Consider the following 24531-nt stretch of genomic DNA (forward strand, 5'->3'; position numbering starts at 1 on the left):
CGAAAGTTGTATAGAAGGGAAAAATGTTTGGTCAAGTTCATGTCTGTTAGGTTAAGTTTTGAATGGTGCCAACATACAACATCGCATCACTGTAATAAACCAGCCTTATAACGTGACTATAGTAAATATTTTTCCATGGTTTGGAGGTTACGAGTGCCAGCCTCTCTGAGACATGGGAACGCTATAGCGCTACTGCCATTTGCTGTCCGTTAGATCATTACACTGGGAATATTTAACACGAAATATATTGCTAAAATATGTGTAAGACTATGATATTTGGTGACAGAAAATTTGGGTGGCTAGAAATGGGAGTCGAGACATAGTAGCTATATTGTAACGTTTGATATTTCAAATGATCTGTCATACTTATATGCATACAACATATGCGTTGGGATTCTGTGATTCAAGTAGTAGGTACCAAATTCCTTGCTGGATGACATTCTGAATTCAAATAGGACAAATAAATATATTTTAAAATAGTACTATAATATTAAGACATTATAAAAAGTGAATGAAATTTGAGTAGTGCTACAGTACACGTAATTGAGACAGATAAATCAGCATCCTGCTCATGACAGTATGCGACTTTACTCTTTGATGTTGTGGTCATGAATGACAGAGATGCAACCATTAAAACAAGGCTTTTATTAAAAAAAGGAAAAAGACATATTGAAATCCAAAGAGAAAAAGGAAAAATATTCTGAATCAATCAATAAAAAACATAAAAGTCATAGACAATTTAGAAACTCTGGCACAGGAAGACAAAAGTAGCCACGTGGCTTTGCAAAATAACCAAATATCAAAACCTCTTTCCTCTAACAAATCTGTACAAAATGAGTTGTATAAATAAGAAAACTTTCCAAAAGTGAGATGAGCCGGCGGCATTTTCAGAATGTCCGAGATTCACAACAAACTTGGTTGATACAGTGTTAAGCAGTGAGACAGTGAAGCGTTGTAAAACCTACAGATCAGCACAGTAGTTTTCCACTTCAAACTCGACGTTCACTGCGTTAACCAAATTTTTCAAATGACATTTTGAAAATCCTTAATTGACAACATCCAACCGCGCATTTGGAAATCCTGTTTTAGCAGCAAAACATTTTGAAACTACGAAACAAACCATGAAATCTGCAAGCGATCAGAATTGTCGCGCTTCAAAAACACCTCCACGGACGTATCGTAAGTGCATGGACGACAGTTACAGCGGGAAACTAGCTCCTGGTGATGTGCAGCTCGGTGAAACCCTGCTTTCTCAAAGGTGTCTTGAACATACAGGTCATCAATGCTGACTTGTCTGACCAAATAAATAAACACTGCACTGTAACAAGGGTCATTTCATAGTTTCAAAATCCTTTTAGAGTTGTGTTTAGTGTTACAAATGATGGCTGAAACATGGAATATCATTTCTCTCAATATAATATATCAAACAATATCCATGACAAATTCCTTCATGGCTCCTCTGCTCCTCGCTCTGATATCTGGACAGACTTTGAATTTAAAAAAAAAATGAAATAAAAAAGAATTTGAAACTCACAAAAAACAGAAAACAAACAAATAAAAAAAGTGTGAAAGGTGGAAGAAAAGTCTATTTACAAAATCAAGTGTTGCATTCTGTGTGTGTGTGTGTGTGTGTGAATGTTGGCTGAGGCCGAACCTCTGCACCTTGAGTCGGGTTACATGGACCCCGCCCTCTGCACCGACTCTACATCCACGTAACTTTGACCAGTTGACCGTGTTCCTGTAAAAATATTGTCACTGACTCCAGTCAGAGAAGGCATCTGATATTAAAGGACAGACTGGTTCACGGCGGAAACATTCACAAATGAGTCCAAAAGGAAACTGAAGAACCCACTCAGGCACGAGCAGAGCACGAGCGCACCACTCACGGCCGCTTGAGGGAGCGATGGCCGGGGTTCTTCTTATCGACGGGTGGATCAGTCATTGTACTAAAGCAGTTGGAGAGAAGTGCCACCACTTTGCAGCGTGTCTACAGAGATAGCCGAGGTTGACCAATGCCAAGTCGCTGTGACTGGAATGCTCACTTGAACAAGATGCACTTTAGAGACGCCTTGCTGCCGCGGCTCAGGAATTCTACGCAGAGCAGGAATGTTGACTACGAGCTAACGCCGGCAAGTGATCATTTTATTTAGGGCTGGCTCCCACAGGCCTGACTCACTTCTTCGCTCCTGGTCATCAGAAACACAGCTACTTTTGGGCTTCACAACCAGGAAAGGAGGGGGAAGAACTATCCAGTTAATTGGTCAGTGTTCACTTGACGTTTTCTATGCCACTGAACGCACCACACCTGTTCCGATGGTACTTGTGAATCAAGCCTGAACAAGACATGGTGCTCTTGACCAACCCCAATATCTTCCCTCATGCCGCTGCATCCAGTTGAATTTCTAGGGACACCTCTCCTGTACACCTGCCCTGTCTACCTCTAGAGGGACTGTACAACCGGAGTCTGTGGTTAAAGGCAGCCTACCTTGCCTAACTGTCTTAAGTTGGACTGGCTAAACTGGTGAGGCATTGGTCAACTCTATAGCTGCACCTGAGCAAAGTGGCGGCCCAGACTCCTGACACAGTGCCCGCACCAAGAATCGACGTAGTGTGTAGGTTGGTCATGTCTCGAGTGTTAAGGCTTAAGGATTGGTTTTTGCATGATTCGAGATGCCTCACGAGTTCAAGGAAACTGTGACAGGTTCGTCTTTAATGGCACTTCCAAGCTCAAATGTGAAGTATCGCGGTAAAAGCACTGACTCTTATCTACATATCTACAGCATCTTGGTGAGCGTGTAAAAGATATTTGGACTCTGTGCATGAGGTGATTGTTTTGGGTGAGGCATGGTTTGGTGAACTGAAGTGACACAGATGAGTAGAAAACAGAATGTGCACTACAAAAACAACAGCGTCAATCTGTACAGAGTGAAAACTAAACTAAAAGAATCTACGTTTTTACAGCTAAAATCTACCTCAAAGGAAATCAATAATAAGGAAAAATGAAGTGACAGACAAAAGATCCAAAAATAAAAATCACAACTTTCTATAAAATCAAAATCAAAGAAGGTGACAGCAGCAGCATTGAACCAAAGACTCACAGTTCCCATTCAAACAAACTAATCTCAGGGAATTTGTTTGTCTTCTCCTTGATTTCCCGAACCTCTCACTAAACTAATTCATCTAGTCACTGCACTGATCTTTGTACATAGAATCGAACTGCTCACATCAACAACAAGTTCACCTGGTCCCCCAGCAGAGGGACGACTGAATGATCTGAAGAAATGCCACAACAAAAACCGCTTAAAACCACTTCTCATGGACGTCACGCCAACAGTGTGAAGCTTTCCTACGGTGCAGTCGGGAACTTGGAGGCTCCCAACATTCAGCTTATTGATCCAAACCTCTTCATTTTTACTGGTATTTATATACTACAGTATTAAATAGTGTTTCTTTAGTAAATGTAAGTTTCAATGTCCTATAAAGGTTCAAAAATAGAACTTTAATTCAAATATAAATAGAAATGATTGATTGTCTTCTCTTCACTTGTGAAAGAATGTTTGACTTTGAGTAAACTATGAGCATGAACATATGTCTCCGCAGCAGCCAGAGGAAGAAGTAGCTTTAAACGGTTTGCTTCCAGCGCTCACGTTACCTCCGTACGCCAGACCAGCAAGAGTTTTTTTAAAAACTGTACAAGAGAGACCCCCACTGCTGCAAGCAGGATGTGGACAACAAGAAGTCAAAACAAACGTTTGCATATTTTACAAAGACAAAAAGACACTTCCTTAGTCTCACTCTGTAACATCCAGAACATGTTTTATCACGTGCACACAAACGTTTTGTGTCTCGTCCTCCTTTTTTTTTCCTCAAAGCATCTGGTTTTGTTCCTTATTTTCAGATATCAAAATAGAAGAGGACTCCCACCTTTGGTTATGAAACTCTTGAGGATGCGAGTAAAGGTCCTGAAGACAAGTCTCAAAAACAGAAGAAGAAGAAGAAAATAAAAACACAAACATGCGCGCACACACATTCAACCCTTGAAGACAGGAACACACACACACACACACTCATGATCCTTTTGCCATCCATGTTCAAGTCCATGTACTTGGTGATGGTGTGGAGTACAGTTCTGTTTCAGCCTGAATCCTCTTTGGTAGGATTCATGTTGCGCCCTCGGCCCGCTGGGCTGGAGCTGGAGACACAAAGGAGCTTGTCTCCATTTAGAAACTCAAACATTTTAGCATCTTTACATAGACTTTTTAAAAATACGTAGTTTGTGTTTAAAGGTCATCGCAGATGATCATCGCATTGACACTCTCTCTGCCTTTCACCATCAGCTGCCTTAAATCTACAGAGCTACTAGCACAGCAACGCAGTTGTTGCTAACCTCATGACAACAAAACAATACTGCACGGGTTACATCTTTTTGAAAAAAACTACAACACAGAATCCAGTCAATGACTGTAAATGCACTATGCATCCAGTTAAAAACAAATGATTCGGTCCAGGTCACGCTAAAATTGTAGATGAGAGTTAAATGCTCTGCACTTAAGAGAATTGTATTATCGGACATGGCTTCAGTGGTACAAGTGAGCCATGAGCCGGTATCTAGAAGGTGAAAGATGAGTGTCGACCAAAGACCCAGTACCTTAGCTTCACTTGGTGTGTTGGTACGTGTAGTTTGTGTGCTCGGTGGGAGTCTCCATGGCAACCTGTTGCTGTTGACTGCCGTTCTCCTGAAACCAAACCAGGTTGGAATATCCATAGGTGAAACAGATGGTATGCATAACAATAACTCAATTGCACAATGAAAGATGATCTTGACAGCTTGTACCTCGACTGGGACACTGGAGGGAGGCACTGGGGTGTACTGAGGGATGTAGGTCCCCTGCATAGTTGTGTTGGCCGGAATATACTGTTGAGAATAGTGTCATTTTTAATGTATTTTTTGGGGTCAATATGAGCTGCAGTGTGACCAAGACTCACTGTGCCCGCGCTGCCCAAGGACAGGTGACTTAGCTGCTGGGTGAGGGGTCCCATCATGGACGTGGGCTGGATGGACATGGCGTGCTCCATTGTCGGGGTGAGAACTGTACCCTAAAAAACAAGTATAAATGGAATCCCAAATTTAAGCCATGTGCATCACAAGCAGAATGGGTGTCTACTCACTGCTGGCTGCATGAGGTATGACTGGTGGTGCATCCAGGATGGACTGTGTACCTGCAGGTGAGATTACAGACGTCGTAGCTGGAAGATTTCATCACCCACAATTCTGAAGCCACAGAAGCCTCACCTGGTACGATGAGACGGGAGAATGCATGTACGGCGAGAGGGAGGTCTGGGAAATCATTCGGTTGGGAGTGAGGCTGTAGGGTGAGGAGTAGAAGCTGTCAAGGAGAAAAAGGCAGAGTGAGGAGGACGCATGGGGCGTATCTTCCACGACCATCCAGCAGAGGGCCGTCATGGACCAGAGTAGGAGAATCCCAAGAGCGCTGGGGCTGTTTTCTGTCTGAGCATGCATAACACTCTCACCCATTTTGCAGGGCTGCGGGGTCATACGCGAGTGTCATTCCTCCCTGGCAAAACAATACACAGAATTCAGAACCAGTGAGGTCATGCGGACCCCAGCAAAGACTTGAGTAAGCCTTTGAATAAATCTCATATGAAACGGTAACGTGTTGGAGTTGATGCAGGAAAGTCACTCACGGTTTCCCCATCTCTGGCCCAGGGCCTTCCATTCTGGAGGTACTTCCCCTGGTTCTGTCTCTTCTTCTGACCCCCGTCTGCAAACTTACATAATAATGGCTCGGTGGGCACTGCAGAAGATCAAACAGGAGAGTGAGTTGTGTGACCTCAGCCGGGGGCCCAGAATCCGATTTTGGCGCCAACAACAGCAGTATCAAGTTTCTATAGTCCAAAGTAAACATTCCACACACCAGGTACTCCCGGGGGAATCTTGATAAATTTGCCATTGAAATGCTGAATTATGGCCTCACACTTCTCTGTAGATTCCATTCTGCAACACAATCAATCACAACATGCAGTGTTAGTTTTGGATTCTACTGCAACTCAAGAGTACGTGAGCATTATGAACTACGCTAATGACGTCCACTCCAAATGAGAGGAGAGAAATCTGACATTTGGCTCGGACCTGGCAAAGCCCACACCGCGGCTGGTCCCATTAGCGTCCCGCAGGATCCGCGTGGAGATGACCTGGCCGAAAGACTTGAGCATGCTTTCAAGCTCTTGCTCGTCCATAGACACTGGCAGGTTTGAGATGTAGAGGTTGGTGGGATCCTGCTCTTGTTGCTGCACAAAGGAAGCAGAGTAACGTCAGCTTTTTATGTCACAGATAAATGTAATCTCCTTGCACACATTGCCCGCAGACACATGAAAGAGAAGTCGAGGCAGAATAACACAGTCATCATTTGAGCATGTATTTAAGTTTAAACATGAGTCACTGGTCCTGAGATGGTACACTCACGATCACACACATGCATTTGCACCGCTATCTTTGTGAGGACCGCCCATTGCAAAAACCCTTTCCTGTTTCTCACACTAAACCTAACCAGCCACAACAAATGGCTAAACTTTACCAGGACTCTTAACCAAATTTAAACCCATATATGACTCAGGTATTTCGAAAGTTTAATCTGTCCTCCAAAGGAGGAGTGTTTTCAAGAAATAGTTCCCACGTGGGTAGCTATGTAAATGCACACACACACGCACGCACACACACACACAAACACATACACACACAGTTACGCTTGGACTAAATCATATTTGAAAACACACATCAGGTAGACACACTACTATGGTCTTGCAACAGACCATAATACACAAGATCATGATCTCATCACGTGAATGTGAATGGGTAGGGCTCTGTAGGCTTGTGGCTGACGGTTGTCAGATTCATGAACGCATCATTAGTGTCCATGTTTTCATCAGCGTTGCTATGGGAACACACAAACATGAATGCTAAAAGTCTCGGCGTCACATCTCAACAATTTCCTCGTTCCTGCAACGATTTAAGTCCTTTTTTGGAAAGCTTCATTTTTCAATGATCGGACTGAAGCCTCTTGTTGGCTACAGCACATTTGAAAAAGCTCAGACAAATATTAAGACAGTGAAAAGCCTTGTTTCATCTGTGACAACAAGCAAACAACGATCACTTTAGAAAAGCTGTGATGTTAGTACTGCATTTTTCTTATGCTGTGAACATAGTACTACAGGGAGAAGACTAAATGTTTACAATGTTAATATTCCTAATGTCATTCGTCGAGAGTCACAACCCTGATATTAATAAAACTCTGCAGGGATCTAGCGAGAAAAGCTGATGGCAGACTTCGTATGGCAAATGTTTAGCCTCATTTCTTCAGGTAGTGTGAAAGTGAAACCCAGTGAGATGAGGCAGACAGGAAGCCGGGGCATTAGGTTAAAGAGTTCATGCAGCAACAGGAACCTGGCAACCAGGAGGAAAGAGGCCGGGCTAGAGGAAAGGAAAACAAGAAGCAAGAAGGAGGAGAGGAGTCATGGAAGGTACAATATGTTTATGGGTGAGGGAGGAGTGGATGAGATAAGGAGTGGAATTCGAAGAATCAGAGTAAAGAAAGGAAAGTGGAGCAAGCTCATTCTTAAAAGAGTGAGGTGACAGCGCCACCCTGCTGCAGGTGCCCAGTCAAATAGAGACGTTGCCTCTGAAAGGTCATCTGATGGGGAGTCTTCGCCAAATCAAACATGTGGTCCGGCTTTTTGGCAGAGGTACTACTTCGATCTGTTCTTGCAGAGGGTTTTCAAAGCGGAGCAAAGCAGTTACCATTGGGCAACATCTGCATTTGTGACGACCACTTTTAGGGGGCATCCTAACCAAAAGATTGGGGTCAAGCTCCTTCTTTGAAGCATCCTAAATTCTGCATTATATGGTTGTTAAGTTGTTGTCCATATACTGGTCCTGAGTCATGATGATGTTACCTCTAGAATCATCTCTTCAGTATGATTCTAGATGATGATTCTCCCAGTGGATCACAGTACTAAATAGCCTTTAACAATATATATGTAGCCAATATGCAAACAAAGAAAAAAAAGTACATAGCTAAGGTGTGTTAAACGTGGTGTGGTTTGTTTGTCCTATCCTAAATTAAGCAGTTATTGACTACAGTTTCACAGCAGGGTGAATGAGGGTCTCATACTGAGCTGTGTACTGGGCCATTTGGCAAGTTGTTTTGTGTCCCGGTCGTAAACATATTCCACAGAAAGCTACACGTTTTACAACATGAAATGTGACTCAGTGCCCCAATTAGTCATTTAAAAGTGAAAAGAAACGAAAGAGATCACACTGATCACAGTTATTCATCAATATTCATATCCGATATTCATCCGATATCCATGGTAATTGAGCTTGATAGGGGACATTAAAATGAGGTAGCTCAAGTCACACACTGTGGGACCATGAACGACCAAAAATACACGAACAATCTAAATTTAGAAATGACAGTTAGCGTCAAGAAACACAAATATTAGTGATGAGGGAGAAAAAAGTTTACATCAAAAGGTTCACAAAACATAACAAACGTGTTGCGTGATGTAATGCAATATATGGGGCAATTAAAGGTTCAATTAAAAGCCCAGTGGCTCCAACAATACATAAACTATCATATTTTGTGGCGAAGCACAGAGAAGCCGTGGAGGCTGCAGCCCTGATCATGTGAGAGGGATTTACTCCGGCACATTTAGCAATGTCTGCTGAGGTGTGTCTGTGTGCTTTAGAGTGTGGAGCATGTTAGCTGACATCTGAGTATGAACAGGGAGGTGCTCAGAAGCAGGAAGGCTTCTATTTTTAACAGGCATTGTTCCCCTGGCGTACACTGCTGCTGCTCCGGGCACGCCGCCTGGAGGCTGGGGTGGCCCGTCCAGGGAGTCCACATTCGCTACAGAGGGCAAGGTGTGGCTTTTTGTTTGTTCACAACACTGTCATTGTGAAGGCGTGCACAGTCAGAGGTGGCCTGTCGATTGCTAAAACTCCTACAAATATAAGCGTGACCTGAAATAACCCAGAGGCAGCTGTGTATATTTAGGGCTTTATGGTGGTGATCAACACCACTGACTGAGCACATGTTGTCCGGGGGTAGTCAGGGTGTCTGGTTGCGCTGGTCGGGTATTGAGATATGTGGGATTGTGTGGCACTCTTGCGGCATAGACGCACAGCTTTGGTTGCACCAGACTGGTCCAGGTCAGTTGGCAATGGAGATCTGTTTCAGTTTCCAGGCCTGAGCAGCGAGCCCAGAGTGTTACATTGCACGGGGTCTGTTTGGGTGCAAGACGTAGGAGAGGCGGGGACACTTGGGTAGAGGGTATTAAATGGTTGGTGTCAGCCCCAGGCCTAGACCCAGACGATGGACAATGCCAGTCCATTGTGCCTTCCCCATTGACACTTGGTGTAGTGGCACCCTCCCCTGGGTTCCCTCAATGGGGATCCTGAGAGCCAGAGGGATCAGCTTAATGGGCCGACAAGGGTTGCTTTGACTGCAGACACTTGGACAAAGCACTCGGAACAAGTGCTACAACAGGAGCAGGTTAGCAACACGTACAAGCAAAGAGGGGAGGCGTGTGGGAGAAGGAGAGGGGAAGGTCTTGCCAAGGTCGACGGAGAAAGAAGAGACAGATGATCAGTGAAAATGGGGCTGAAACCAGACCATGACTGACAGGTACAGTATGAGGGCTATAAATTCTTCATGGATGAGCAGCACAGCGTAGAGAGCTGTGACTGGACAGAGACCAAGATGATTCTCTACATTTGGGAGGTCACTGGGAGAAAATATTTCAAGTTCAGAATACTCACTTTGGCCATCTGAGCCTGGACGCCACTGGACTTCAGCGCTGTTACAGCTTTCTGTGCTGCTGCCGGACTGTCGAAGTCCACGAATCCATAACCTAGAGACACAAGTGTCAGACTTCAGGGAGATACTAATGGACATGATAGTTTGCCAATGTGCTTGAACCATGTGTTCAATTTCAACTTCAGGATCAATCAAAAGAGGTCTGTGGAAACAGCTACCAAGGTCATTGACCCTGGCCCGTGCACATCAACTTGCACTGAAATGTTACCTCATAATTGGAGTTACAAATCAACTTCATCAATAAGGCTACATTCAGACAGCAGGGCTTGATACTTTTTTCTTTGCATAAATCATATTTTTTTAGTGGTCATTCTTATTTCCAATGAAATGTGACTTGTATGTGTCTCCAGTGTGAACTCAAAGCGGCCCCAAGTGTCCAGCATGTCCATCGGAGGACACAACGATGTCACACACAGCAAGCGTGACGTGTTTGTCAACAAGGATGGTAGAGGTGGTGCCTGTCCAGCCATTTTTATGGTTTTTTTTATTATACTTTTATGTACGTTAGTGAGCGCTCTATCATGTGTAGGTCAGATGGATGCCACCTGGTCGTTCAGACTGAGGTCGCATGTCAAAAGACTGGATTTAGGCCCACATATCCAGGTGGCTTGGGTAGCATTTGAAAAAAAATGGATCTGGTTCAGACAATTAAGGGGCTCACATGTGATGCTAATAGCTAAGTCATAATGTTAGTCATGCAGCTGTTTACCTCGAGATTGTTCATATCCAAAGGCCCAATACTTATTGGTGCTGTCTCTGATTCCTGGTCTGCTCCTGACATTTCGGCCAGTCAGACTGATCTCCTTTAATTTTTAAACATGTTCATCTATAATACACTCTTCATGTTTATCCCCATAAACAGCTCAGCAGATGAATGAGACCGGAGGCTACATCTACATGGAGTCACAACTTTTCCTATCCGATATTTTGTCCGGATGGTAACAAGAAGAAGCGGTCCGTAAAAATGGTGCCATGTCAGGCGTCCAGAAAATTGAGCGTGAAGTGACGGAAAACAATGTGTTATTACACATGCCAAGCCTGCATGAGGCATTGTAATTGTCACAAAACAAAGGACATAGACGGCTTGAGCCCTGTGCTACAAAAACGCGAGCCTGGAAATGGATGTTGCCGAGTTGGAGCTCAACTCAAGCATAACTATAAATCAATGTGTTTCTCAGGTATTTCATTCACCCAGTTTCAAAAGGCTCAGGATCCAGTAACATGCAAGACTTGTGTGGAGAATTTGCCTGTCCGGAATGCAACTTGTGTGGATGTCTTCGACGTCATTCTGCTCACCTTTGCATTTGTTGGTGGTTTTGTCCAAGATGGCCTTGGTTGACACGATCTTGCCATACCTGCGTGGAAACAGCAAAAGCACCTCAGTTACAAGTGAAGTGACTGCGGGGCAAATGCAAGAATTTGCTTCCACCGCTTGCATACTGATCTCGCCACACTTCCCTCTGACAAGATGACTGCAGGTGTAAACATGAATGCCTGCACATTCAGTTTTGTGTTGTGAATGGAGAGTGTTAATTAGGTGTCACTGAAGACTGTCTGCCTCCGCCCTTGTGTCTTTGTACACTTTGTCTCTTCCTTTATGTCCTTTTTGACAGGAGACGTCAGGCTTTGGCTGTTCTGTCTACACGAGGCTGCAAATAGATATTTGTACGGATGCATATCAAGTATCTTTGCCCTGTTTGGCTAAACAAAAAGAGGAATCTAAGCAAACGCAACTCAATCCTTCATCTGAAGCTTTCTCGTCTGCAGCGCAGACGATGAAAACTTGACGCACAAATAGCAGTCAACTGGTGTAGATGCAATCATAAAACATTCATGGAATGAGATTGAGCTAAAAGCGGTCAATGGTAGGCGTTATGCAAGACGCCTGTGCTAATGGAATGTTGTGCTATACCACATCAGCACTACAGTGGTATAGACCAGCCCTTGTCTGGTGAGTTCAGCTCAGAGAGCGAGAGAGAGAGGCAGGCTTAGCTGAGCCTGGGCGACATGACGTCTGGGTGGAATGTAACCTGACGCCTCTTCCCTTCCTTTCCACATCCCTCGCTCTGTTTTTCTTTCCTCACATCCGCGCACCGCCGGGTCCTACACTCCAGACCTGTTTCAGCAGACATCTGCTCGGATGACTCACACTGTACACGCCTGTTATATCAATGATGTTTGTGGTTGATATATGGGTGTCTACACAACCTAAATGCCTGGTCTATTGCGAAACATAACAAATATATTCCACAAAAAAGCCTGCGTCAAAAGTCGAACGCTGATTGTCTATGAATTTATGGGAATACACTCAACTATACAGCACATCTTTTAAAAGAGGCACTTAAACATTGCACTTAAACTAGTCCCAGGGTAAGGATATGTATAACCATATTGGAAAAGGAATCCCTTGTTTAAAAGATAGCACTGGACATTCAACTTGGTTGCACTTCATTTAAAGGTCTCATCTGTGATGCATTTATAAGGCTTTACAGAAGACATTATGAATGTTTAGAATCACAGATGACAACAAGGTTTATTAAATATTATAAGGTGCAAAATTTGGGAGAATTGTGTTTTTGCAATACTGTTTATTGTATTCAGCTTGGTTAGGTTAGGGGTTCAGGTTAGGAACTCTTGAGTCTTTAGAACTAGTTTACGTTAAACTTATAATACTTAATAAACCTTGTCATAAGTTATTATACATGACTATAAATTTAGCGTTATAATGTCTTCAGAATGTACTAATAATTCATTACAGATGAGACTTTTAAGTACTACCCAACATGTATGGAAAGAATCAAAACATTTTGCAGCATAAATGCTAACACACTGCTGAGAGGACTGCAGGCCTTCTCTCTGGCAGTAGCCTTACTATTAAAGTAATATTGAATACTAACTCCTTGCCTGTACTGCTAATGGATTGGCACCATTAAGAAGCATAAACACCTATAAGCCTGGAGAAACAGCAACCACACCGCTCAGGGAATGGTTTTCCAAGGAGATTCCCAAACCATATGTAAACATCTCAGTTTGAGACGAAGGTGCTACGTGTGTGACTCATGTATGAGGTTTCTGTGATGCTGTCACCAAATATTTTGTTTTTGTCCAATTAGAGTATTTGTGTTTGGAGTGTATTTTCCAACCCAGTTATATCTGTATGTTTGCATGGCAGCCCAGACAGCACAGGACAAACATGAGGCTTTCCTCAAGACAAACACACTCTTGGGAAAATAATGGCTTGTGACTGCCCAAACCAGAGTCTGTCGCGGAAATACTTTTGAAATACATTTGAAATGCTTAAGTCATCTCCAGTATTTCAAATCAGCAGTTACAGTGCAGCTTAACTAACTTCAACTTTAACTCTTTCTACAGTTTCCTCCTCACGTTGGTGGATCATAATCACGAAGCCAGCCAATTCTCATATGGATTACCCGCATCGAGAAATGGACGTTAATGGCTGTTTTCTTGCTGTGGTCCCAGAGCGGAGCATGTTATGGGAGGTGTCAGTACTAAATGTTGGTTAACATCTCCTGAGAAGAATGAGGGGGGTCCTTCATTTTGAATAAAATCTCTGTGTCTCCAACTTGAACTTGTACTTCATACATCTCGACTTAAGTTGGGATTACTTTTTACGTAAATCTGAACAGAAATATTTGGTGTCTACCACTAGATGCTGAGGAGGTTGTCAAGACGTTTCCCGATACATATAAAAGGCACAATAACAAACAAGGAAGGAACCAGCATTCAGCACAACAGAACTTTTGCCATCATGAGCCACCATTGCAGTGACAATTAAAACATTAGATCCCTTATTTAATCAGACATATTGACATAAACTTCATCAGTTCTTCTTGATTTGTGACAGAGCAAAGGGAAACCTAAGCCGTGTTTAATGTGCGTGTTTCCCTCAGCAGTCACATCAAGCGGGTTCAAAGGTTTGCGAGCGTTGACTGTGTGACCCTTCACTTACCTCTGCAGCCGTGCAGCGGTGCACATCGCTGCTGAGGCCAAGGACTTAAAAGACAACTATGACCCACATACGACTGCCTGACATTCTTTCTCAGTGGGCCGCACTACTCTTTTCCCACTCATTTGAGCTCCCCCCTTCAAGACGCCACCCCACCACCCACCCACATTCATCCGCCCCTTCTCCACAATAACCTCTCTGTCATTCTCCCTTCTTCACCCTAATGTTCCTGCGTCCAGATAAAACAGGACCACTTGACTTCAACGACACAACGTCAATGTGAAACACTCCATTATGGTAAACCGAAATGTACATGTGACTTCCTGAGTTCTGGAACACTGCAACACAGTAAGCTGTGGCATGTGATCACAAATCAGATCAGTGGCATAACAGTGCTGCATGCACAGTGTACATGTCGAGTGATTGATGGCTGTCGTCACTGTAGTTGGAGGCGAGTTTGCTTCTGCTGAGCCAATCCGGACTCACCAGGAGGAGGGTTAGATCAGGACATGACGAGACAGCATGTTCTACCCTTCCTGGGCCTCCTCCCTCCCCTCCTTCACGCTTCTTTTTTCTGTTCAAAGGCTTTCGATGTATACTTCTCTCTGATGTTGTTGGCACTGACCCAGATTTCTAGCAATGCGTTTCTTGCATGCCGCATTCCAGTTGTCCTTGGAACTGGGAAATTCCCAGCTCTGCCACCATCAGACGTTTAATATCCCAGTCCCAAGGTGGGTGAATTGTCATCACCCTGAGTTTGCATTCTTTCTCTAAATCGGTCTAACATATAGCAATGTTTGACGCACATATAAAGAAAATTTCCTCCCTTGTAACTTTAAATGCTCATGCTTGTATACCCAAACTACAATGGTGGCTATCGCTAGCCTGGTCAAGCTCTGCAACATTGTTTATGGAGTGTCTTCCTTTGGTAACGTCCGGCGTCATTCCCAGCTCTGACATCATCTGAAACGCAGCAGAGATTCCACCGAACGTACCACATGTTAGCAACATAGGTAACGCTCAGCCATGTGATGCAAATCCTTTAAATCAACAATCAGTCTTGTTTGAGAGAATCCGAAGACCGAACTATATGACGGTGGTTGGGACTGAAATTTAAGCATCTGCAGATCACAGCCATCCCAAGCAACAACATGACAGAGGACAAGTTTGTGTCTTCACCATAAACATAGACAAAGACTTGCAAACTAATGCAGCATCATAATAATAATAATACACGTAAGACATTATTCGATCGGTTCTTTACAACCTGAGGTCTATACGCGCTGCAGACACTAAAGCAGGCACAGATTACCTGGTCCAGTCGTAACTGCCCAATTAGATGGATTCACAAAAAGACATCTGAAGAGGGAGCTGAGTCACAAGACAAAGCTCTCGATTTACCGATCGATCTACGTTCCCACCCTCACCAATAGTCATGAGCTTTGGGTAATGACCGAAAGGATGAGACCGCGGATACAAGCGGCTGAGATGAGTGTCCTCGGCAGGGTGGCTGGGCGCACCCTTAGAGATAGGGTGAGGAGTTCGGTCATCCGGGAGGAGCTCGGGGTGGAGCTGCTGCTCCTCCACATCGGGAGGAACCAGCTGAGGTGGCTCGGGCATCTGATCCGGATGCCCCCTGGAAGCCTCCCTGGGGAGGTGTTCCGGGCATGTCCTACCGGGAGGAGACCCCAGTGAAGACCCAGGACTCGCTGGAGAGATTATGTCTCTGATCTGGCCTGGGAACGCCTCGGGATCCCCCGGGAAGAGCTGGAGGAGGTTTGTGCGGATCGGGAAGTTTGGGCTTCCTTGCTCCGAATGCTGCCTCCGTGACCCGACACCGGATAAGCGGCAGAAGAAGGTGAAGATGAAGGTGACACCTGAAAGGACTGTGGTACTGAAATGCCATTCAAAACTTATTCTTATTCAGCTAACAAGCTAAATATGAAAATCCTATTCCGCTTCTGTGGAAGGAAAGTAGCATACCACACGACATCATGGAAAACAGAAGTCAATATTTGTGTTTTCAAAGTATCACACTGTGAAACTAAACTGTTAACTTGTTTCTTGATTTCTAGACCTTAATGTGTCTTGTTTACTTACGGTTGACAGAGCTTGACCAGGTCCTGGTCTGTAGTCCCCGGGTGAAGTCCTCGTATATAGAGGTTAGTTTTACTCAGCTGTTCCCCTCCTCCACTACTGTTGCTGCTACTGTTGGTGTTGGGACTGGGGGGCGCCATCTGATGGCTGGGGGACACATAGGCCTGCTGTGGGAAAGAAAGAGCAAATGTGATGTTGTGGACAACTTCACATGTGTATCAGCGCAAGATGGCCACAAACAATTTCAAAATGAAATCAAACAAAAAGAGTAAATGAGTAAATAATACATATTTCAGAAAACTGGAGGTCAACTTGTTATTTGAGATGCTGTATTACCATAAACAACTGACTCTCGAGTGCTGATGGGATGAATTTCTGTGCCATGTGACAGTTTCATGTCTGTGTCTCTCACTAGTGCCACCGACTGTCCCATTGAGCTCATTGATATCAATGATTGTTTTAATGCAGGGTTCTCAAACTTGCAGCCTACGGTCCAATTGCAGCCCTCTGTATGCAATACTGCAGCTGGCCACTAGTTGTCCAATCTCAGCATGTGAGATGGTTTGAAAACACTTCCTCTGAATCGTTCAATAATAATAATAATAACAACAACACAAATGTGTCAAGGTGCAAATGAGTGGCTTAGCAGACATCATTCCTAGTCTCATTATTTGATCGCAATACAATGCAGTGAAAATCATTGTTGAGTAATATCCACAGTCAATACATATATTACATGGATTAGCCAAAATACAGACTACAGAGTTCTGACTTTTCATTTAAATGAACCTCACTTCAGCTAAATCTAAAGGTGGGCCGACTTCAGAAGGGAGGGATGGTCACAAAGCAAAGACTGAGGAAGGTGAATGCAGATCTGACAAATAAGTTAAGAGCATTGAAGACCAAATCCTGAATGTCAAATCTTAAACTCAATTATGAAAGACAGAAGCAGTCAGTGAACGATGTGCTGTTCTTCTGGACGAGAGCAGTCTGAATCCCAGTGGAAACAAAAGGGCACATACATAAACAGCAGAAACCAGACTCCATAATACAGTATTGCTAAAAAGAAATAATGCATTGTGACGCTTTTTAGAAACAAATGACGACTCAAGGAACATAAAACATGGAAAATAAAAGTCATATTAGATATAAATATGTATATAAGTATAATGATATTTTTGATCAATGACCAGATGTGTTTGACTAAGAGACATGCAGAGACAAAAACACTTTTTCAAAAAAGAAGGAAAACGATAACTAAAATCTGAATGAGACAATGTGGTTGCAGCGAAAAATGATATCGCACAGGCCTCATGTCAACACTCCTCAATACTGCATTCTGAGGGGAATGTGGGGCCTCTTGGCTCACGGCTCCATATAGGGAAAAAGGGGGCCTCTTACGGTTTCACCATGTTGTGACGGGTAACTACTATTTCACTACGGGAACCACAGGACGATCTTGTGGTGCATACCAAAACCAAAAATTGAAAGAGGCAACAGCAATATTTATATAGTTTCATTGACCTGAACTGAAACTGTCTCAGTACATTCGGACGACGGCAGGTAACGTTCCCTCCATCAGGTTCAAAGTGAGCACAGAGAAAGAGCCAATGAGTTTAATCACCAAGGAAAGTCGAGTTATTAAAGCCACGCAGAGACAAGCAGGAATCAAACGGCAGCGCAGCAGGAATTCATTTGACTCATTAGATTACAATGTTCATCAACATTCTCATGTTGCAGCCATCTGCCAGGATCAGACCGCTCAATGAGCGGCTATCTTGCACAGTGGAGCTTTGAAGATTTCTGGATTACACAAGCGAGATTCTGAACCAAAAAAAAAAAGAATACTCAGGAGTCATCTTTGTATTACAAGATGTGCAATAACTAAAGCAACAAGTCGCGCTTTAAATCACCAGAATGAGCCTTGTCTAATTCAGCAACTATGCTAACGGTTGCTAACGTGGTGGTAATGTCGTCTCCTTAAACCAACAAATCACATCTTATCTTCTTGTGAGAACGATCAAAATGACGACAAGCGAAGGTGGTTGAAGACAAACGTACACATCTGCAGATAAGCATCGTTGCAAGTGATAAGTTGATGTCAGGTTTGCGCTTCTCAATTGTATAAAATGTTATTCACGTCTGAGGAGCAGTTTGTTGACTTCCACTGCGTAGCTGATGCTCGCGCAGGCGCACATCACCCAGTCCGGTCATAGTCGAGCTACTCCGCTACATGCTAGCTTAGTCCAGCTTTTAACCACATTACCCAGGCCGCACAACCGACTCTCCAGTAGTCGCCCGATGCTGTTTACATGCATTTTAAAAGTCGGAACTTAGCCGAATTAAGGCAATAATTCTGTGTTCTGGGCCGTCATGTAACCACGCTCATCTTCTCTTTTCATTTCAATGGTAATTAGTTACATTTGCATCACCATAGACTCCATCTCCATCAACTTTGATGACAAAAACATTGTACATATTTTTCCATAATACCAGATGTAAAAAAAAATAACCGGCCCCATAGTACATAATTCAGTCTTGTGGTGCTAACCAATTGATCACATAAAATAAAGTCAGTGTTTTTTTTACTTCTGCATGAAAAGATTTATATGTTATATGCAACTAATATTTCTGCGCCTAGGTAGCATTACCTCCACGACAACAGCCACTCGCGTTCTTTAGCTGAAACACACCGCTTTGACCAGCAAGTGAAAGTCGTCGAGTTTCTCTCTTTATATACTGTATTCTGCATCAGAAACGTCGGTGATAAGTTTTGACATTCTCTGCTGCAACGCCGAGCTGATGGTTCCTTGACAGCAAGTAAGCGTTTCAAGACAACAGTCATCTCTTCCTCCAGGAATGAATCTGCTGGCGGTTCTCCAAACTAGACGGAGGCAATAAAGCGCTACGCTGCAAAGAGCGCCAGCCCACCAGGAGAGGAAGATTGTTGCTCTGTGTGAGTGTTTGCTCGGGGGGAGAGTTTACGCCATTCAGCTAACAGCCAGATGTTTTAATCTGTCTGCATATGAAAGGATGGGAACACGTCTGCTGGCCGTGGGGGTGCGACTGGTGTTTCACTCTAGCGAGGTGACAAGAGGGACAATGGGTTAATGAAGGTACAGATGAAAGGGTCACTGATTAGACTGCTGTTTAGGAAAAGCCCAGCAGGGGACCGGAGTCACACCAGGACCCCCGGCAACATCAAGCCATCCTGCTAATTAGACACCGTCCACGAGGAGCCCTGGCCCGTCAGCGGGGAACCTCTGACCTGTGTTTTGCCAGCAGATTTAACAAAAGCACAGCTCAACCCTGAAGGATCATCTGGTGGGTCACATTCATGCCTGACACAGGACAGAAAAGTGTTGGCCGTCTGCTTTTTTAAAAAGTACTTTTTGACCTCTACCTTATGGCTAAATGCCATATATGCACCCCCTTCAAACCAATGGCTAAAGAAGAATATGTATTATTTAAAAAACACACTGGCTCATATAATGGAATGTCCTCTTCGTTGCTAGAAAGCATTGATGTTTGATAGACGGACATGTCGTGACTGAAGTACTCAATCAGGAAACAGCCTGGGCAGCGGGCCAGAGCTGCTGTCACATAAAAGTGCTGTGTCCTGTTTGGCTAGAAGCTGGCAGTCTCCAAGCACATCAGCTTGGGTCGCCTTTCAGTTGTAACCCACAAGTGGAAAGTCAGACAGGAACATGCAAACCTTTATCAAGCCAAGTTCATGGGCTGAGGTGATAGAGTGAAAACATTGTACAACTTATCAAAATACTGACAAGAAATGGGTCAAAACTTAAATCCAAAATTTCCAGTAAAACAATCAGCAGCAGCACTGGAAGAGTCACAATGTTTGAGTTCAGTTGAGTTCACAAGAAGAGATTTTGGAACAATTGATCAGTGTGATTCCCAGACTGTTTCACATGCAAGGGGAACTCTACCGCCCACAAAAATCCCTCCTCTAGTACAGCCTGCGGGTGCATCAGTCCACGCATAATAACACAACAACTTTTTAAAAATCCTTCTCAACACACTTAAAATATCCACAACTTTGTGTCACATACTTTTTACATTATCCATGTGCGTTCCAAAGTGTCAGACAGAATACCTTTTTTTCAAAATACGGAGAAAGATCAGAAAAAGAGAGAAATATCTTCATCAGAAATGAGTGATACTATATTTACTATCATAATCAGATGAATAATTAATAATAATCTATCTAATCTCTTATTTATTTATCTTTGTTAACAAGGCTAGGAAAAAAATGGGGTTGCCTAATGATATCACAGAAGTTGTTAACCGCAGTTCCATTTTAATTTTATTTATTTTTGGGGGGAATTGACTTTTCTCTTAGCTTATATTGCTCTGATGTGTTCATAATTCGTTCGAGGCAAATTCAGTAAAAAGATCATTGAAAGAAACAATTATGAGCAATCTTAATAAATTGAAATTACATTGTGAGGTGTGTGATTTCACCACATATTAACTAGTAAACACATTAATAATGGCTAATAAATATCACACATTATTATTATTATTAACAATAATAATAACAATAATAATCCAATATAGCTGTGGAAATTGTCAGCTATTCAGGAGTAGAAGAAAAAAAATGTAACTAATATAGTGCTTTATTTGAGCTGACATATGCTTGTATGCTGGCATTTTATATCTATTTGATTTACTACAATTATATTACTTATATTTGATTATTTCATTTGGTTATTGCCAGGTGATTTCTTATTCCATTTTTCTAGCTAACCTTTGTTGCCTTGTGTTTTTCGTGTGTTCATCTATTGTTAATCATGTGTTCAACTGTTGTTAATCATGTGTTCATCTGAAAATTAAAATACTATTTGAAAAGGATATAGGAATTATGAAATAGTCACATCTAAACACCAAACGAGTGTATCAACTCACAAAGGCAGACATGGAGGAAGCACTTTGGCACGACTGACCACATCAGTGACCAGATCAGAGCGCTGACCAGGGGGCGCACCAACCCAGACAGCAGCACTGAGGTGAGCATAGGCAGCGTCGCCCCTGTCAGCAGCACCAGACCGGGCCCAATGTGGGTGGCCCCAAGTCAGGAAACACCAGAGGAAAGATAGAACCGGACTAAGTCGTACTGTAGTGCTGATCGACCGACTGGCACGATGTTCAAACCCAATGATGGAAAGTGTTTGTTTAACCTTGTCCGACTATTTAGCCAGTATCCTGCATCCTTGTGATATAAGCTACAAATAAAACCAAGGAAACTAAATGCAAAGCATTTCCAGTACTGTCTGTGAACACAATTGCTAGTTATTACAGATGAAAGTGTTACTTACATAATCACACCTAAAGATGTGTGAGAATCCTGCTGGCTGATTTAAATACCTCGGTGTTTGCAAATCTCCTTTTGTTTCTTAAAATTCAACTCTTCACTGAAACAAAGAGCTGAGTTCCAGTGGAAAATGCAAAAGGTGGCTGGCCAGCGTTTTCTGCCTGCAAGTGTTTATGTCTGTGATGAAAAAGGATTTGGGGGCGGCTAATTTGTGAATGAGAGAGCAGGACAACAGAGACCCGTAATCTGGTTCATGAACTTCTTTACTAGAGTGCCAACTTCCAATCAAGCTCCTGACTCGACTGGGACCCGGTGGCAGCAACAACACGCCTTAATGACCAGTCTACAACCACACAGGCCTTCAGAGTAAACACACACGTCCACACAACATTCTGACAGGACTAATTGTGACAACACAGCAGCATTTATCTCGTGTTAGTGAAACCTGTTTGGGAATATAATTGGGTGTTTATTTAGAATCACATGAGATCGGTTGTCCGGGGTTTATGACATTCACCCCGCTCTTGGATGGGCCAAAATTATTTGCATAGAGTTGTGGTTAAGTCGTGTTAATGCAAATTCCGAGAGGTGCTGCACAAACGTTAGGACAGTGACAATGGTTCAGTGATCACATCTCTTGACATGACGTGTTAAAATCACAACACACAAGTTACTGTTGAGTCCAAGGTTGAATGCTTGACACATCCATATTTCAATTGTTGTGTATTATTTATGCAACAGATCATAAATCAAAGGCGATATGGTTATTACCATCTACTAAATGAAGCATGACCTTTAGAGCCCAGCTCCACTGTTCAAGCTCGAATAAAGCGCTACCTTTGCACCCAACGTCATTTGTGGACAAACAAGGCACGTAGGCCATAAAACAAATCGCTCTATACTGTTTTAATTTGGACAGAATATCAGAGAAGGTCTTTGATCACATCAACCTGCATTTCATGTGGGGTCTGAAGAGCTTGCTTATGTCTCTCAGGTGCACGTGACAGCGTTTGAGAAAATGCAAGGACCGACTTGAAGAGACAGGGACGAAGGTCGGTGGAGTGAGGGATCTGGTGGTTTTGCCACTTCTCATTTGTCATTTTGCTTCATCCAAGGGACATATTTGTTGGCATATAAATAATACCGGTAGGTAATTCCACCTAATGTCAGTGGGAGCCTCTTGAAGATCTATAGAAAAAAAACGCCTTTAAAAAGTCCTAACACAAACATCTGGTGTGGTCTCCAGATGTCCCATCATGCACTGCAGGACTGAAAGGTTGCACTAGACGTCTGTTTGTTTTCTATCCTTCTGTATGGACATCCAGCTCAGATGGGGTAAGAATAGCAGTGTTTTGATGCCGTTAATAGCAATAATAATTGGTGTTTTTGCACTGTAGTCAAGGTGCTCCCAAGGTGAAGCCAACTGTCCTCCGTTGGAATGCACTTATACAGTGTCCTCTAAACATCTAACTTTGGGGGGAGATCTCAGAGGGGGCGCCCCTTCAAGGCCACTCCCAGGCTAAAATTTGGCAGGTCGCATAACTGCACCCAAGGGCTGCAAATGGCCTTTGGGCCGCAATTTTGAGACCCCTGACCTACATGAATAATCCTGAACAGAAGCATTAATAAAAGAAATTAAAAATATCCACAGGAGCACACTATTTTCTGTTGATATATATATATATTCACTGCTTAGATGCTGATTACAAACGTAATGTCTCTATTGTTAATCTATTGCCACTATGTAATGTGCTATGACTTCATATCACTGGTGAGATTGAGACCACACGATTTATTATGTGTATATTTTGCCCTACAGCTGACCCCCAGTACTGTTTACAAAGACATTTTGGACACTCAGAACATTTCTGATACAACCGCACACAACCAACTCAAAAATACCTAGTGTTATTTATGGAATCAGACTACAGCTAAAAATGAAGTCAGTTATAAATAAATTCACCTCTCGATATAAACTTAATGGACTTTGAAGCTGCCTGTCGTGCAGCTTTAGAACCTGCAACTCCATCAATACGATTGATGATAAAAGGCTTCAACTCAGTGTCAACTCAGGCGTTGCCCAAGAATAAGACTTCCACTGCGCACATAACCCCTTCTCCTCGACTTCCGCTTTCATCGACGTCCTTCTGCTCTGACTGACCCTTGTTTGACCTTACAGAATTACATGGATTTCCTCTCTGTTGGGGAGTCCACTTATGTGGCATAATGCAGGAAACACAAACAGATCAGCAGACCAACAAGTGAATCAGATTTATAGACATGCCGACAAGAAGTGGAACACCATGCATGTGGTCTCTGGTGACACCACAGCTGCTCCAAATATCAAGAAACATGACCAGAGAATGACCAGTAACTGCAATCACTCACAAGTCTTAAACAAAAGACTAAAATACAAAAACTCTCAAGGAAGATGAGCTCACTTCCCCGACATAATGATTCATTGTCTGGATTTACCTTTTGAGAATGGCACGCTTGGACATGCAGAGATTAGAATAGTTAGTTGGGCTAGAAAATATGCTTGACTTTATCCGTAAAGAGTGGACAAACCATGCCATCCTCACTCCCATGGAGTAATATATTGATGGTGGAAGAGTGGACTAGACTGACATTTTTAGCGTTGCATGTTGATGCATTAGGCTCTCAGTTAAAGCACATGTTCTGCCTTCAGCGGCATGTCCTGATGCCGTGGGCAGCGCGTCACGTAAAAGAAAGATGGAGGTTGGATTAGGTTAGCCAGACGCTCCTTTCGTTCCACACTGCTATTTAAAGTCCTTCAAACAGCCGTGCCTTTCAGTTACGGTGTAGTAGGAGGATCAGAGCCACATAAGGGGGCATAAATAGCAAGTGACATTCAGGGCTCATCAGTGAAGAGTGTCTCCTGTGGCATTTTGAGTCAACATAGGATTCAGAAGGCTGCTTTTGATGTCGGTACGCACAAGTCCACTTTCCCAACATCAACATATTGCACCATGGGAGTGAGGATGGCTCGAGATTGGCACACCTCTGGCACATCTCAACATGGAGAGATGACCACCTCTGTCAAACTAAAACTCCCGGGAGAATGAATGGGGCATGCAACACCAAAAGAAAAGGTGTCTCTGAATTGTTTAGATACCTTAAGATGGTCAGGACTAGTGCCTGACTAAATGCTGTGAATAACAATATTCTCACAAATGTGGAATACAGACGAATAAAAAATGAACCTGGTTTTGCACAGT

At 43.2% G+C, this 24531-nt stretch overlaps 1 protein-coding gene across 1 annotated transcript in view; it reads right to left on the reverse strand.

Moving 5' to 3' along the window:
- Positions 1 to 630: 630 nt before the first annotated feature.
- LOC128760507 (RNA-binding motif, single-stranded-interacting protein 2-like) overlaps positions 631 to 24531 on the reverse strand; it is a 31538-nt gene continuing 7637 nt past the window's right edge. Inside the window, exons 2-14 of the mRNA XM_053867955.1 lie at positions 15964 to 16127; positions 11193 to 11251; positions 9839 to 9930; positions 6152 to 6309; positions 5937 to 6016; positions 5707 to 5816; positions 5533 to 5576; positions 5294 to 5387; positions 5170 to 5220; positions 4987 to 5097; positions 4835 to 4915; positions 4649 to 4736; positions 631 to 4192 (exon numbers count right to left, since the gene is read on the reverse strand). Coding sequence (XP_053723930.1) covers positions 4656 to 4736; positions 4835 to 4915; positions 4987 to 5097; positions 5170 to 5220; positions 5294 to 5387; positions 5533 to 5576; positions 5707 to 5816; positions 5937 to 6016; positions 6152 to 6309; positions 9839 to 9930; positions 11193 to 11251; positions 15964 to 16127 — 1125 coding nt within the window. The 3' untranslated portion in view covers positions 631 to 4192; positions 4649 to 4655. The remainder of the gene's footprint in view (positions 4193 to 4648; positions 4737 to 4834; positions 4916 to 4986; positions 5098 to 5169; positions 5221 to 5293; positions 5388 to 5532; positions 5577 to 5706; positions 5817 to 5936; positions 6017 to 6151; positions 6310 to 9838; positions 9931 to 11192; positions 11252 to 15963; positions 16128 to 24531) is intronic.

The sequence above is a fragment of the Synchiropus splendidus genome, chromosome 6 (assembly GCF_027744825.2).
Source record: "Synchiropus splendidus isolate RoL2022-P1 chromosome 6, RoL_Sspl_1.0, whole genome shotgun sequence".
NCBI classification, from domain to species: domain Eukaryota; kingdom Metazoa; phylum Chordata; class Actinopteri; order Syngnathiformes; family Callionymidae; genus Synchiropus; species Synchiropus splendidus.